At 37.0% G+C, this 12,670-nt stretch overlaps 1 protein-coding gene across 2 annotated transcripts; it reads right to left on the bottom strand.

Moving 5' to 3' along the window:
* Positions 1-4,265: 4,265 nt before the first annotated feature.
* On the bottom strand, positions 4,266-8,899 carry kcnj15 (potassium inwardly rectifying channel subfamily J member 15). 2 transcript variants are annotated; one of them, XM_026182612.1, is made up of 2 exons: positions 8,755-8,899; positions 4,266-5,589 (listed from the first exon to the last, which is right to left on the bottom strand). In XM_026182612.1, exon 2 carries the CDS (start codon positions 5,519-5,521, stop codon positions 4,499-4,501), a length of 1,023 nt encoding a protein of 340 aa, XP_026038397.1. In that variant the 5' UTR covers positions 5,522-5,589; positions 8,755-8,899; the 3' UTR covers positions 4,266-4,498. The 2 variants fall into 2 exon arrangements, with proteins under 2 accessions (XP_026038397.1, XP_026038399.1); XM_026182614.1 differs by lacking the exon at positions 8,755-8,899 and adding an exon at positions 5,944-5,970.
* Between the last annotated feature and the right edge of the window lie 3,771 nt (positions 8,900-12,670).

Below are 12,670 nucleotides of genomic sequence, written 5' to 3' on the forward strand. Positions count from 1 at the left end.
CATCTCAACTTCAGTGGCTGCTCCACAGTGTTGCCACAACACAAGGCTGACAGCTAAAGACAACTGTGTGCAGGCTGAGCCTCATTCGTCCTTTGAAAGGCTTTAGCCCTTCATCTTTCAGTTACAGTGCTACTTTCTTTACAATGAAGAAGTTGTCGCTATGCAAATTTGCTTGCAAGTATTTTTTTATAGAGAACTCCCACATTCATTTACTATTATACAGATGCCCTGACGTTAAAAAAAAGAAGAAGCATTTTCTCCATTCATTATATATAACTACTTGTATATAACAACTAGTCAAATTAACTGTTGTGTATACTGAATGAGTAAATATACTTTCCACTATTCCACCATGGGGGAGGACAGCGGCTGGGGGGAGGTGAAAGCAGTGGATGATTTAAACACAACACTTTGTTTTTAGCTAAAAAGAAACACACTAACAAAAGGGATTCGTTTTTATTACTTTTTACATAACATACCCCTGTATCACAATCCCTGATTTATTATTATGATACCATAATGATATTTATGTCTAAAACACAACAACTAAAGGTAACATTTGTTTTTTTCCAAGAATAACACAATCAACATTAGTCATACGAATACACTAACAACTGTAAATGTGTAATAAGCTTTAACATTTTTCTGATGATTCAAACATATGTAGAAATATCCTCTGGCAGGTGCAATATTACTCAAGCTGCAGAGGAACTCCTTATTTAAAGAAGAAATCATAGCGCCGACTAAAGATCACAGCAAGTTTTCTTTGAAATTTATTTTGGTGGTGTTTGTCTAATCCAGTTATGTATTGACGGCCACAACATCGAAACCCTGCAGATATTATGGAAACTGAAACGTTACATGAAGCATTTAGGACTAATTCTTCTTCACCTACTGCTGTGTTTAAATACATGTGGCACTATAGTGCCAGATACACTGTAGAGCCCATATTTATGTTTTTGAGCCAATAATAACTTAAACTGATGTGTCACCATAATGATATAAATACAATTCTGCAGCAGGTGTCAGCGAGAGAGATGGTGCACAGCAGTAGGATTCAAAGATTTGTACCAAAGCAGGCACATTTACTGTGGTAAACAGACTAGTATTGATACACCACTCAACTCATTTTTATACTACAAGCCAGATTCACACTCACTTACATCCCTTTATTTGAGCCATTTTAAAATCAGAAAATCTGGGGGTCACCCTGCCCTGAATATAAAAGTAAATTTTTCTTTGGTATCATATTGGTTTAATTTTTTATTATTTTTTTAATTTCTTGCACGGCTACATGTAGTACCTTCACAGGCCACTAGGACCACACTTTGAAAATCTCTGCTTTATTCTATGTATCTTTGCCTGGTATGCTTAGAATGAGTGGATCAGTCTAAATTGTGGCACTAATATCCAGCTCAGTCACTTTCATTGTATCTGGTCTCACAGGAAGGTCTGATCAGCCCAGTGCTGAAAGCCTGTTAGGAGGGCCTACATTCATAGAACACGAGCTATATTCAGTAACTACTGTTTTGTGGAACTATTTCTCAATGCTTGCAAAATTTCTAAACAGAGTTGTAAATGTCTTCTGAATTTTAAAAACATCTGTTATGTGTAACAACAATTTTAAAAATAAAACTTGAAACAAGCAATTATCGATTGGTGGTTACGTAAAAAGCTTATCATATGAGAGTCTTTGTGGTTTTCCACTAAAAAATTTGTTCGGATCTGCTGTTGTTCAGATGAAATGCGCAAACACTATGAGCTGTTTGTGTCATCACTAGTCCTGCAAGTGAAAACTCTTGCCATGATCTTTAGGGGGCTCTGCAGGAAATGTTTTAATCACAAGTGAACAATCTGGGATATTTTACATCTTTACACCTCGCTTTTTGGGAGCGATTAGAAAGCAAGCTGTAAAGTGTTAGTAGTGATGTTTAGAGAAATATTTTGACAGGACTACTTGAGCACTGTTTTTTCCATCTCAACTAAGCTAAGCAATGGCTTATTCTAGCTTCATATTTAAGTACAGCTCAGAAAGAAGTATCAGTTACTTCATCTAAATCTTAATAATAAAATAATTCTCCAAAACACGTCTTTAAATACTAAACTCTTACTTTATCGGTGTATAACTTAACATTCTATTCATTCTAAAAAGGTCTTCAAAAGCATTTATAAAGAGATCCATTCAGTGTTGTTCAAGTTACTTGAAAAAAGTAATCAGTAACTAATTACCTATTTTCTGCACAATCCTGCACATAAAATAAAATAGGTTTTTGTGTTTACACTCAGTCTTTCAAATAGATGCAAGTAAAACACAGCAGAAAATAAATAAAATCAAAGACTAGTGGTCCAGTCGCTCTATTTTCACCTGTATAGCAGGAGTGGGGTAGGCGGAGATTTGCTCTGGTGCAGGTGTGCCGCAGCGGTCAGTGGAAGAATCCGCGAGTTTCTCTGTGAATTTCCCATTACATCGTAGCGTACTCGGTGCTTGCTGGGAAGTTAAGGGGTTTTTTGCTGCAAAAATTTTTATTCCCATGCAGTGAACAGCGGACGCTAATGTTTTTGTCACTTTTTAAGGAATCAAACTCAAAGTAAGGTCAGTACTTCCACGCTTTAAACGTTGCATGCTCATACTCTCTCCCGTACTCATTATATTATTCATTCTTGATCTGCACACAGCTGTTGCCAGGAACGTGGCACTTGCTTACATCATTGTCATGAGACACTCACAAAAGAATCACGGTTTTAGTAACGCAGTAACGCAGCGTTCTTACGGGAACGTAATGGTAATCTAATTACCTTTTTTGCAATAGTAATCCCTTACGTTACTCATTACTTGAAAAAATAATCAGATTACAGTTACTTGTAACGCGTTACTGCCCATCTCTGCTCCCATTATTAAAACCCAAATGAAAGAATCATACAGGGCTGTTAGCCCTTCATTCTGGTAGGGGAGACCGGGGATAGTTGTAACATTTTTGACATTTCTGTCTGTAAATTGGAGCTCTTTTAAGGTAGTGGATTCAAAATGTAATGCAAAGTATTTACATGTCTCTGCTATTAAATAGTGCAGCTATTTTCTCTGCAGCACAATTACCCATTGCATGGTATGGTCTCAAACACGAAGAGTGAAATGTTACAATTAACCCCATAGTCTGGGTTAGTTGTAACATATCCTGGGGTAAAATGTAACACAATGAAATAAGGGTACTAACAAAACATTAACATGTAATCTTTGTTTATTCAACACATGAATGCATTTACATCCATTTATGTAGCTGTGTGTGTGTGTGTGTGTGTGTGTGTGTGTGTGTGTGTGTGTGTGTGTGTGTGTGTGTGTGTGTGTGTGTGTGTGTGTGTGTGTGTGTGTGACAGAATGCAGAAATCTAGTTATGGAATTTTCTGCAACTGAATATTTCATTAATTTTGGTTGGTCTTCCTTGAGTTTGGCCTCATTGGCTCAGTGGGCATTATAGCCTACAACTCTTGCACCAATTTTGAACATAACAATGAAGCTGAAAAAATGTAGTTGTTCACCAGCATCGCAATTCCATTACTTTTTATCATGGCTTACCTTGGTGTGGTTTGCAAAGTGCTTCAGAAAGATGAGGAAATCTGTTTCTTGCACCCATCCTGATTTATTTCCACTACCAGTACTTCCTACTGGTCCATCTCTGACACAGTGGTCTGCATAATGTATGTGTGGGAACACAAACAGTGGAGGAATTGTGTTGCCAATGGCATTAACCGCATATACAAATGCGACCAGTGAACCTCTCTCTGCTGATGTCATTGCCCCAACTTGTTTAATATAAGTTAAAGTAATAGTGTGGTAAGTTGCAACATCTGCATTATTGTTACAACTAACCCAGACTGTTGCTGTTACAACTGACCCAGACTCCTATAGCCACGATCTAGCTAACATTACAGCCAACGGCTAAAACATTAGCACTAAAGACCTACGCAGAATATATCCCCATAGACATACAAATAACATAATTTAAATTTGATGAGTTTAACTGCAAAGCAGATGATGTTATTAGAAATTGAAATAAAGTAGAAAAACTTACTTTTTGGCATACAAATTACTTTTTTTCATGTTAAATTGTCTGTGTTTGACAAAATGTGCTGATTTTTCACATGTGATAGCAGAACTGAGTTGGGCATGCACAGGATGAGTCACATCATTTGAAACTTAGCCCTGATTGGAGAAATTGGAAGTGTTACAACTGACCCACGTTACAACTATCCCCGGTCTCCCCTACATTTAATTAATTTAACTTGAATATTAATACAAAAAAACATCATAATGATTAAACGAATAAACAGAATTTTACAGTGAACACATGTCAGGTTTCTAGTCTTCTTAAAAGTGTAGATAAAAAATCACTTTTATATGATTCAAAATAAACGTTTTACGTGTTTAAATCAAAGGTCATAGCTGTAAGGGACATTAACACAGTGGCTGAGCCTCAGGTCAATTAACAGTAATTAAGATCCTCTATTCCTCCCTGAATTCCCTCTCGAGTTTCAGCTTTTCTGAACTGTCGCTGTGGATGTCTGGATCACTGCTCTTTTGCACCTTGTCAAAAAAGTTGAAGTCTGCCACAAAGCGTCCACTGGGGGTGCTATACAGCACCGGTTTGAACTCATAACCCCACAGGATCTCGTCAGGGATGTAAGAGGTACGTCTCTGACACGTGGCTGCCGTCGACTCCATGGTGGCATTGAGGGTGATGAGCAACTCAAACCTACGCGTTTCGAGGTTTTCTGCCGTCAGTCCTGCCAGCGGGCTGTGCTGGTCTAGGACGTGATAGAAGGTGAGAGGGAGGATAAGGAAGGGGCACTCGCCACCGGAGTACATGTTGAAATCAACAGAGCTCTGATGGACTTGCGTCTTCTCGCCCTCCTCAGTCGCGTAGGGTTGCAGGAGCTTTCCTGTTAGCTGGCACTGGATCAGGAGGCTCTTCCTCATGTTGGCCACCCTCACCATCAGACACAGCTTTCCTTGGTGCTTGCAGATCACCGCCACCTGGCTGAACTTGATGGTCTCTGCTCGCTTCTTGGGTCTAGCTAGTTTGGCCAGAAAGGCACCGGTAACGAAGATCTCAGCCAGTCCAGTGATGACAAGCTGAGCCACCAGAGTAAAGATGGCCAGAGGGCATTCTTCAGAGATGTAACGAAAACCATAACCAATGGTGGTCTGTGACTCTAGAGAGAAGAGGAAGGCTCCAGTGAGCGTTTCCACGTTCATCAGGCATGGAGTGTGGGTAGAATTTAAATCTGGCTCAAAGTCACCATTGCCCATTCCAATGAAGTAAAAGATGACCCCAAAGATGAACCAAGTCATGACAAAGGTGGAGGCAAATAAGGTGAGTTTGTAGCGCCATTTCATGTCCACCACAGTCGTCCAAATGTCGTGCAGGTACAGCTTGACCATGCCCTCCACGTTATCGATCCTTACCATGTTGTGCCCATCCTTGGACACAATCCTTCGCTGGAAATCTTTATTCCCTTTAGCCATGATGCTCTGGGTCAATTCAAACTGAAGGTCACGTCTGAGGTTTTAGTTTGGCATTGCCAATTGAAGGTCTGGCAAAAGAGATAAAAGATATTAATTAATATCTCACTTTGAGCTGTAGCACCAGTCAAATCAGTGGAGATGGCAACCAATTCAAGGGCTTTTACTTATTTATACTATTTTCTGTAATGTGGAAAAAAACCCTGAAGGCTTGTTAAAGCAGCCAGGTTGTCTTGACCTCTTGCCCTAATCTGCCTCATGAAAGTGGCACCTAGAACAGCTTTGAGTTAACAGGTGAGTCTTACTCCTCAGTTACAAAAGCCTAAAGACCAGTTGGCAACCATCTAACATCTACCATTCACAAGGGAAAAATGTGTATTCCTTAACCAGCTAGCAAGTGGTTGCTAGAGTATTCTGGTAGTCACCATTAGTGCTCCATTCAAGCAAGCCTTTGGACCTTTCAGTGATGCTCTGGCAACCTGGTTGCTAGGCAAAAGTGTGTTCTCTGACAAGCTAGAGAGTGGTTGCTGTAAAATCCTGAAGGGATATTCAATACTCCTTTGTTTGCGAGGAGATTGCCACAGTTACCCATAATTAGCACGTAAGACACCGACTTGTCTGCAAAAAGATGTTGAGCAGTAGTAAAACTGGAAATAGAGAATGTTTTCCTTCAAAGTAAAAAGTTGTGCCTTGTGAGATGCATTGGCTGCAGCAGTGTGCACAAGGAAATTCGAACGGCGCAAAACCCAACTGAAATAATTTTTCAGTTCAGTTTTATTTAGATTTAGAGGGAGTATCATAGCGATCTGATGGTCGCTTATGTGTTAGAACTTGATAATAAGGTGTACAGAGTTGTTATCAAAGCAACTGTAAAGCTTTTGAGATTTTATGTCTATACTTTTTTATGAGCTATACTTTACCAATTGTGTTATCACTGACAGTATATAAAAGGTTGACATAGCTTCCAGGTCTGAAAAGCGAGGCCAATGTAAAGTCTGCTTGTATTGAAGTCTATGATAGAACGGTTCTATCTTCTAGTTGTTTTATGGCCTTAGCACACACTTTCTTAATGAGTTTATGGCCTCTGTCGGTACTTCTAAGTTTCGCTAAAAATAACACAGTGTTCTTTCTGTACAGGTCACCAGGTTTTGACTGGAACTGATTAAAGAACAAATATCCATTTATGATTTAAACATTTAATATTTTAAGTATCAACTAACATAAAACTCCAAAAGAAATTATCCCTTCACTGTGGTCTGTTGATATAGTTAGGGAACACATTCAGTACTATCTAGTTGTGGTACAGCCAGTAAGTGCATTTGGTAAAGTACTTGTAAGTATAATTGAGGTACTTTAATTTTAATTTCATGCTACTTAACACCCTAACTTTACTGCAGATAAAATAAAATTGATCTGCAAGCCTATGTTTGGAGTTATAGTAAAATAACACAAATATGAAATGTAAATAATTAACCGCTAAAGGTGAAGCCATTTATTTCAAGCTTTTATCCAAAAAAGTTGGATTAGAAACTTATTACATTAAAAATTTCAGATACAAGTTACGCATCTTTAAATTTCTATTTATGAACTTAAAATTTGAACTTAATCAGAAATAAGATAATTAGATATATGTAACTTTTAAGTAATTCATCACCTTTTATCTTTTTATTTTTAATTTAATAATCAAAATGACTTTTTTTAACAGTAAAATAGTAACCAGATAGCTTTTTTCAGTTTCCTGAATCCCAGCTAAGCTAAGCTATGGCTATGTGTCGCATATAGATATGAAACTCACAGCTTTTTACCCAAGTCTAAGTAAATATAGCATAGATAGTTCATGTTCCAGATTGTATAAGAATCTTATGTGTTGATTTTAATATTTTTTTCTTGTTTGTTTTTTTACGTTTAGATAGAGATAGGTAACTGTTTCTCCGCTAGGCTAACTATCTATTTAGCATTCAAATAAGAAGCTGTTATCAGCCCTAATTCTAGGCAAAAAGAATCAGACACAGAATTATAGTCATTTGCTTATTCTTAAAAAATAATTTGCAGGCAAAGAACTGACTTGGATCATTGATCACATCTAGTTTTTTTTTTCATTCTGAAGAAAATGTAAAGATAACTTTTTTCATTGTGAGCCACATACAGCCCACTTTGACTGGACCAGGCGACTCTGTATCAGTGTAAAGATGTTTAACTGCACAACTAATCCCTGAGATAGTATATTAATGTAAGGAAAAGAAGTGCAATGTCAGTAGTATATCATAGTTTTTGTCCAGAATGTAATAATAACACAACGTTTTTGTTAATTCACAGTGCTGTTTTTTTTTTTACTGTAGTAATTCAAGAAAGAAGAAAAAAGGAAGTGTTCTGTTATTTCATCTATTATATAATTTATTTGGTGCAATATGGATGGCCATGGGGATGATCTTTATCAGAAGCGAAAGCTGTAAAACTATAAAAATATAGTTAAAAGTCAAAAGACTACTCCCTCCTTCACAGTTTTAATGCCATCAAATGGGCCAGATTGGTCCTATTGTTTGAAACCCTTATCCTAAAAGATATTTTTTTTATCTATATAAGTATAAATTAGGGAAAAGAATAGCCGACTGAAGTGGAAAAAGTCACGTAACAATAGCAGACGAACCTAATCAAGTCATAAATGAAGTAGATCTATCAATGGATGTTGTATTAAGAGTCAAAGGTAAACAGATTGCGAAGACTGGTTTTAATTTAACTACTTTAAAGCTGAAAGCTAGTCTGAATAGAGGTCAGTCTCAATGGGAAAATTACATAATTAATCATTAAGGAAGTGTTAGATATTTAAAACAGTCTCATGACAAGTGTAAAAATGAAAGAGTAGCTGTGAAATACAGGAGAATATAACAAAAACACTCCAGTTCCTCAAAAATATACAGTTTTACATTAATTAATGGACTCAGTTAGTCTCATAAGGCAAAGCATGTAAAAACCCTGGTATGCTCTTTGAAAGTTAAGCATAATTTGTATTCACAGTAGAGTACAATCCAACAATGTGACAAAATAATCATTTAATGAATGGAATACACATATATTTTTTAAAACCCCACATGATGTATAATAATATGCTGCTATTACAGAGTACTGCTAGACAAGGTTGAAAGTTAACTTGGTAGTAAACCATTACAGAAGCCAGAGAGCACCTGCCATAACTTTAAATAATCATTAATTACTTCATAAATCTGTATTTTACTCACATCCTTTTGTCTTGCCTTGTTGAATAGTCCCAGATATTTGCTTTCACTTGTCTCTGACACAATCTGCAAGATGAAGCTGCCCGAGAACATGTAGTTCAGTGTCTTCTTTCGCCTATTGTGCCCACCTGTGAGATCTGAACTTTGGCACAGTGGTTTTCAGTGATAGAACAGAAATGGGAGACAAAGCTTGGCTGTTAACTGTGATCTGAATGTGGGCTGGCTTTTCCTTTCCCCCTCGTCCGCCTCCTCTACCTGTCCACAGGTAAGGACAACATTCAAGTTTGTTTTGCTGCTTTTATGTATGTTGTTGCTTTACACACATACCCAGATTTACTGCTCGCAGAACTTCTCTGAAGGACATTTTCAGTTAAAACGAATAAAAGGTGGTCTGTCTAAATCCAGCCCTCAGGCTGTAACTGAAAATAAATAGTGCTAAGGAAATTTGACACCAAATCAGCTTGTGTTAAAACAGTGCAGAAATGTCAAAATACTGCAAACAATTAATAATAAGTGGCTGTCAAATAAGTAATACTCTCGTCAAAGCGAAAACTGTTGTACATTGTTGTCACTTTATTAACCCAATGCCGCATCCTTTGTAGTGCAACACAAAAACAAATCCAACTGTTACAAATGTTTGCACCTGTTGAGTCAGTAAACCTTTAAACATGTCAGCCTGGGATGGATCAGTGCCCCCTTGTGGACATTTTCTAACATTAAAAAATGAGTTTTAACTTTTTTCCCTTCACAAATTTATATATAAATATATAAAAACTTATATATTTTAGACTTAGACTGCAGTTCCACTGGTGGCCATTTGAGACAGAATCAAATAGTAAGTGAATTTTATAGACTGTAAAAGACCTCCAGCTTGTTACTCCTACAGTATAATACTCATAATAAAAGTACAGCAACAGTAATGTTAGTTAATGATTTGGCAGATACAATGGCTTTTTTGTGTTTTCCATAAAAGTCATTTCAGTGACTCATCGTCAGGTGTCTGCTGCACATTTTAATAACAGTACATTCAAAGCAGCAGAGCTAATGTCTGCACTACAGCACTGACTTTTAATTTATAATCAAGCATGAAAGACATTTTAGAAAACACACTTTTAAAAAGTGCAATGCTGATGCCTCGGAGTCAGTTATGTTGGTTTGTCCAGTTTACTGCAGAACACCTCACACTGTCAGTGGTTATGGAAAGTAAATGTTGGATGTCTCAGCATCTAGCTGCAATTCCTGATCAAATGTCTGACATAAATACAACTGATATACAACTTAAAGTTCTGAAAAAAAAAAGACTCAAAATTGAAACCATAATCTGAAATGTCAACATATGGATGCAAAAATCGTTTTCATACAATTTATAAAAAATCTGTATAAAAATGTTTTTGACCCTCAAAAAATTTAAATCCTTCTAAAGGTAAACATACTGCGATAGCTTCAATTAGTATGCCATAGTGGCATTTTATTCATTGTAGCACATCCTCATGGTCAGTTATTTATCTATTTATTTTATATTTCTCAATAAATGGGAGCCAGACTTCATGCCATAGACTGTGTACAAAAGATGGCATCTGTCACGTCACGCACTGATAAAGCACAGTAAAGCATTCAAGCTGAGCGTTTTTGTAGTAAATTATGACGTTTTCATAATAATTTACTAAAAAACCATCATACTGTACTCAATAAGGACCTGAAACTAATGATTAAGATCATAAACTCATCGCATTTGAGTTTAATGAGGTCACAGAGTAAGAGAGTCAAAGGAACCTATAGACTTGGATACAACTTGATGCCCTTTTGTCAGCAGAGGAGTTGCCCCCTGCTGGCCATCAGAAAGAATGCAGTTTCAAGGCACTGCCACTGTACACTTCCATCTTTTATATACAGTCTATGTGCTCCACGTACCAAGTCTTGTTTTGATGGATCAAAATGCTTTGGAAATATTCTTCACTTCCACTAAATTCGACCAGCTGTGATGGACCAACTGTTCTCATACTCATATGGAAAAAGGAGAAGACATCAGAAAAACTGTGGATGCTTCTTTAAGTTTTAGGATTGAGGGACCACATCACTAGTCTGGTTAACTGAGCTAAAGGAAACCAGACTTCTGCTGTTTAGGCATGACATGAATCAAAAGCAAAATACTCACAGGCCTGACTCTGCATCAAAAGAAAAGTTCAGGTGACTGACTTTGTTATGACCTAATAGCCAATCAAAATTCAAGCAGGTGAAGTGTGAGTTAAAAAGTGAGACAGCAGAAGGACAGAGAAAGTCCTGAAAGGTTGTTAGGTGTCGGTTAAAGAGAGAAAAAGTAAAATTGTGTTTAGTTTCAATTGATGTGTTATCAGTGAGATGAGTTTAAAAGGTACTGTTAAAAGTAGCAAAAAAATTTAAGAGTCACTTGAAATGTAAAAATCTGTTAATGTGTCAGTGAATGTAAAATTTAACTGAACTGAAGTGGTCAGATTTGAGTGTTCCCTTGAGTCTTTATGACCTTGAATCAGCGTCTTTGGCTTTATTATTAACCTCCCTGTTAGTGTGCACATTCCTGAAGGTTATGTGTGTGAGCTAGATCGCCCATTAACTTCCTGGTTCTCTGTTATCCAAGAGAAAATCTGAGAATCAAAGTGTGTTCAAATGCAGATGAGATTCCCACACACAAAGAAAACTACTGTTTTTAACCTGTCATCTGCATGCACCTGCATTCTTTCTGTGAAGTTTAAATACAGAAATATTGTCAGAAACACATGTAAAACTGTCTTTAAGAAGCTTTTTTTTACTGCTACTTCTGTGTCCACCAGACTACAGCATGATGCCCTAAAGGGCCATGAGATCATTTTCAGAGGTTGTGTGATGATTACTGGGAAAAGAAAAAAGAAAATTCTAAGTACTAATTAACAAACCTGTTTTCGTACTTTTGTCCGAGTGTCTGGGAGTGATTTAAATTAAACCACTTGAAACATTTAAAAGGCATTCTGACAACTACCAACTCACAAACATATAAAATGTGTTGAAGGACACAAACTATGCACTGATTTTTGTGAAGCCGAGTGGTCTGATTATACTAGTGTGCTGTCTCTGTTTTATAAGCACATCGTGTTTTCTTTTTGTAAAGTTTGAATTGTGTGGAAAAAAACATAGTTAAAAGTATAAAGAAACGTATATTGAAGAAAATTATGGATTTGACGTCCTAAATTCTTCTGTAAGATGAAGCACATAAATTGTCCAAGTCGCTTTTTTTTTAATGTGTGGGAACCTACAGTTAAGTGAAAATATGTCCCAAAGAATCCAGCTCCACCTAGTGGACGTAAAGTGTACTGCTATTCATGAAACCAAACACAACCTACCTGGAAAATTAAGCTTCTCTTCTAAAGATGTTAGTCTTAGTGGTATTCCTGACATGATCTATCATATCAGTAGTGTGCAAAAGTCTAATTTCTTTATATTTTGCTTCCGTGGAGACAGCCTTTCTCATCAATTTAATACTCTTTACCCCTTGAAAGCCAGCTAGGAGTCATCTTTGAAGCTCCTTTCTGAGCTTTCTGTCAGGTTTCTGTTATATTTCAGACCTGCTTATAAAACAAAATGAAGTATCAGAAGTTAGTGAGGGTGGTCTCTGCCTATGCAGCTAACATTGTAAAAACCCAGAAACTATTCTAATATTGTGATCTAATGCACTTCCCTTTGACATAATACTGAGGTTGTCAAGTGTCATTTTTATGAGGGAAAGCGTTAAAATGTTCCATATCTCGGCATGGTGTGCACTGTGTCCTTAAAGAATTTGAAGAAATGGGAAAAGTGGAGGACCAAAAAAAGAAGTGGCAAGCTTAAAATGAACAGTGTCTGAAAGTCGTGTTCTTTTGAAACAGGAAAAAGAATTCAACAAAGACCTCACACAGGACCTGAGAGATGC

This window comes from Astatotilapia calliptera, chromosome 10 (assembly GCF_900246225.1).
Source record: "Astatotilapia calliptera chromosome 10, fAstCal1.2, whole genome shotgun sequence".
Classification (NCBI taxonomy): Eukaryota; Metazoa; Chordata; class Actinopteri; order Cichliformes; family Cichlidae; genus Astatotilapia; species Astatotilapia calliptera.

Bases quoted from the DNA above. Each gene is read 5' to 3' on its own strand.
- kcnj15 (XM_026182612.1), bottom strand. From the start codon at position 5,521: ATGGCTAAAGGGAATAAAGATTTCCAGCGAAGGATTGTGTCCAAGGAT.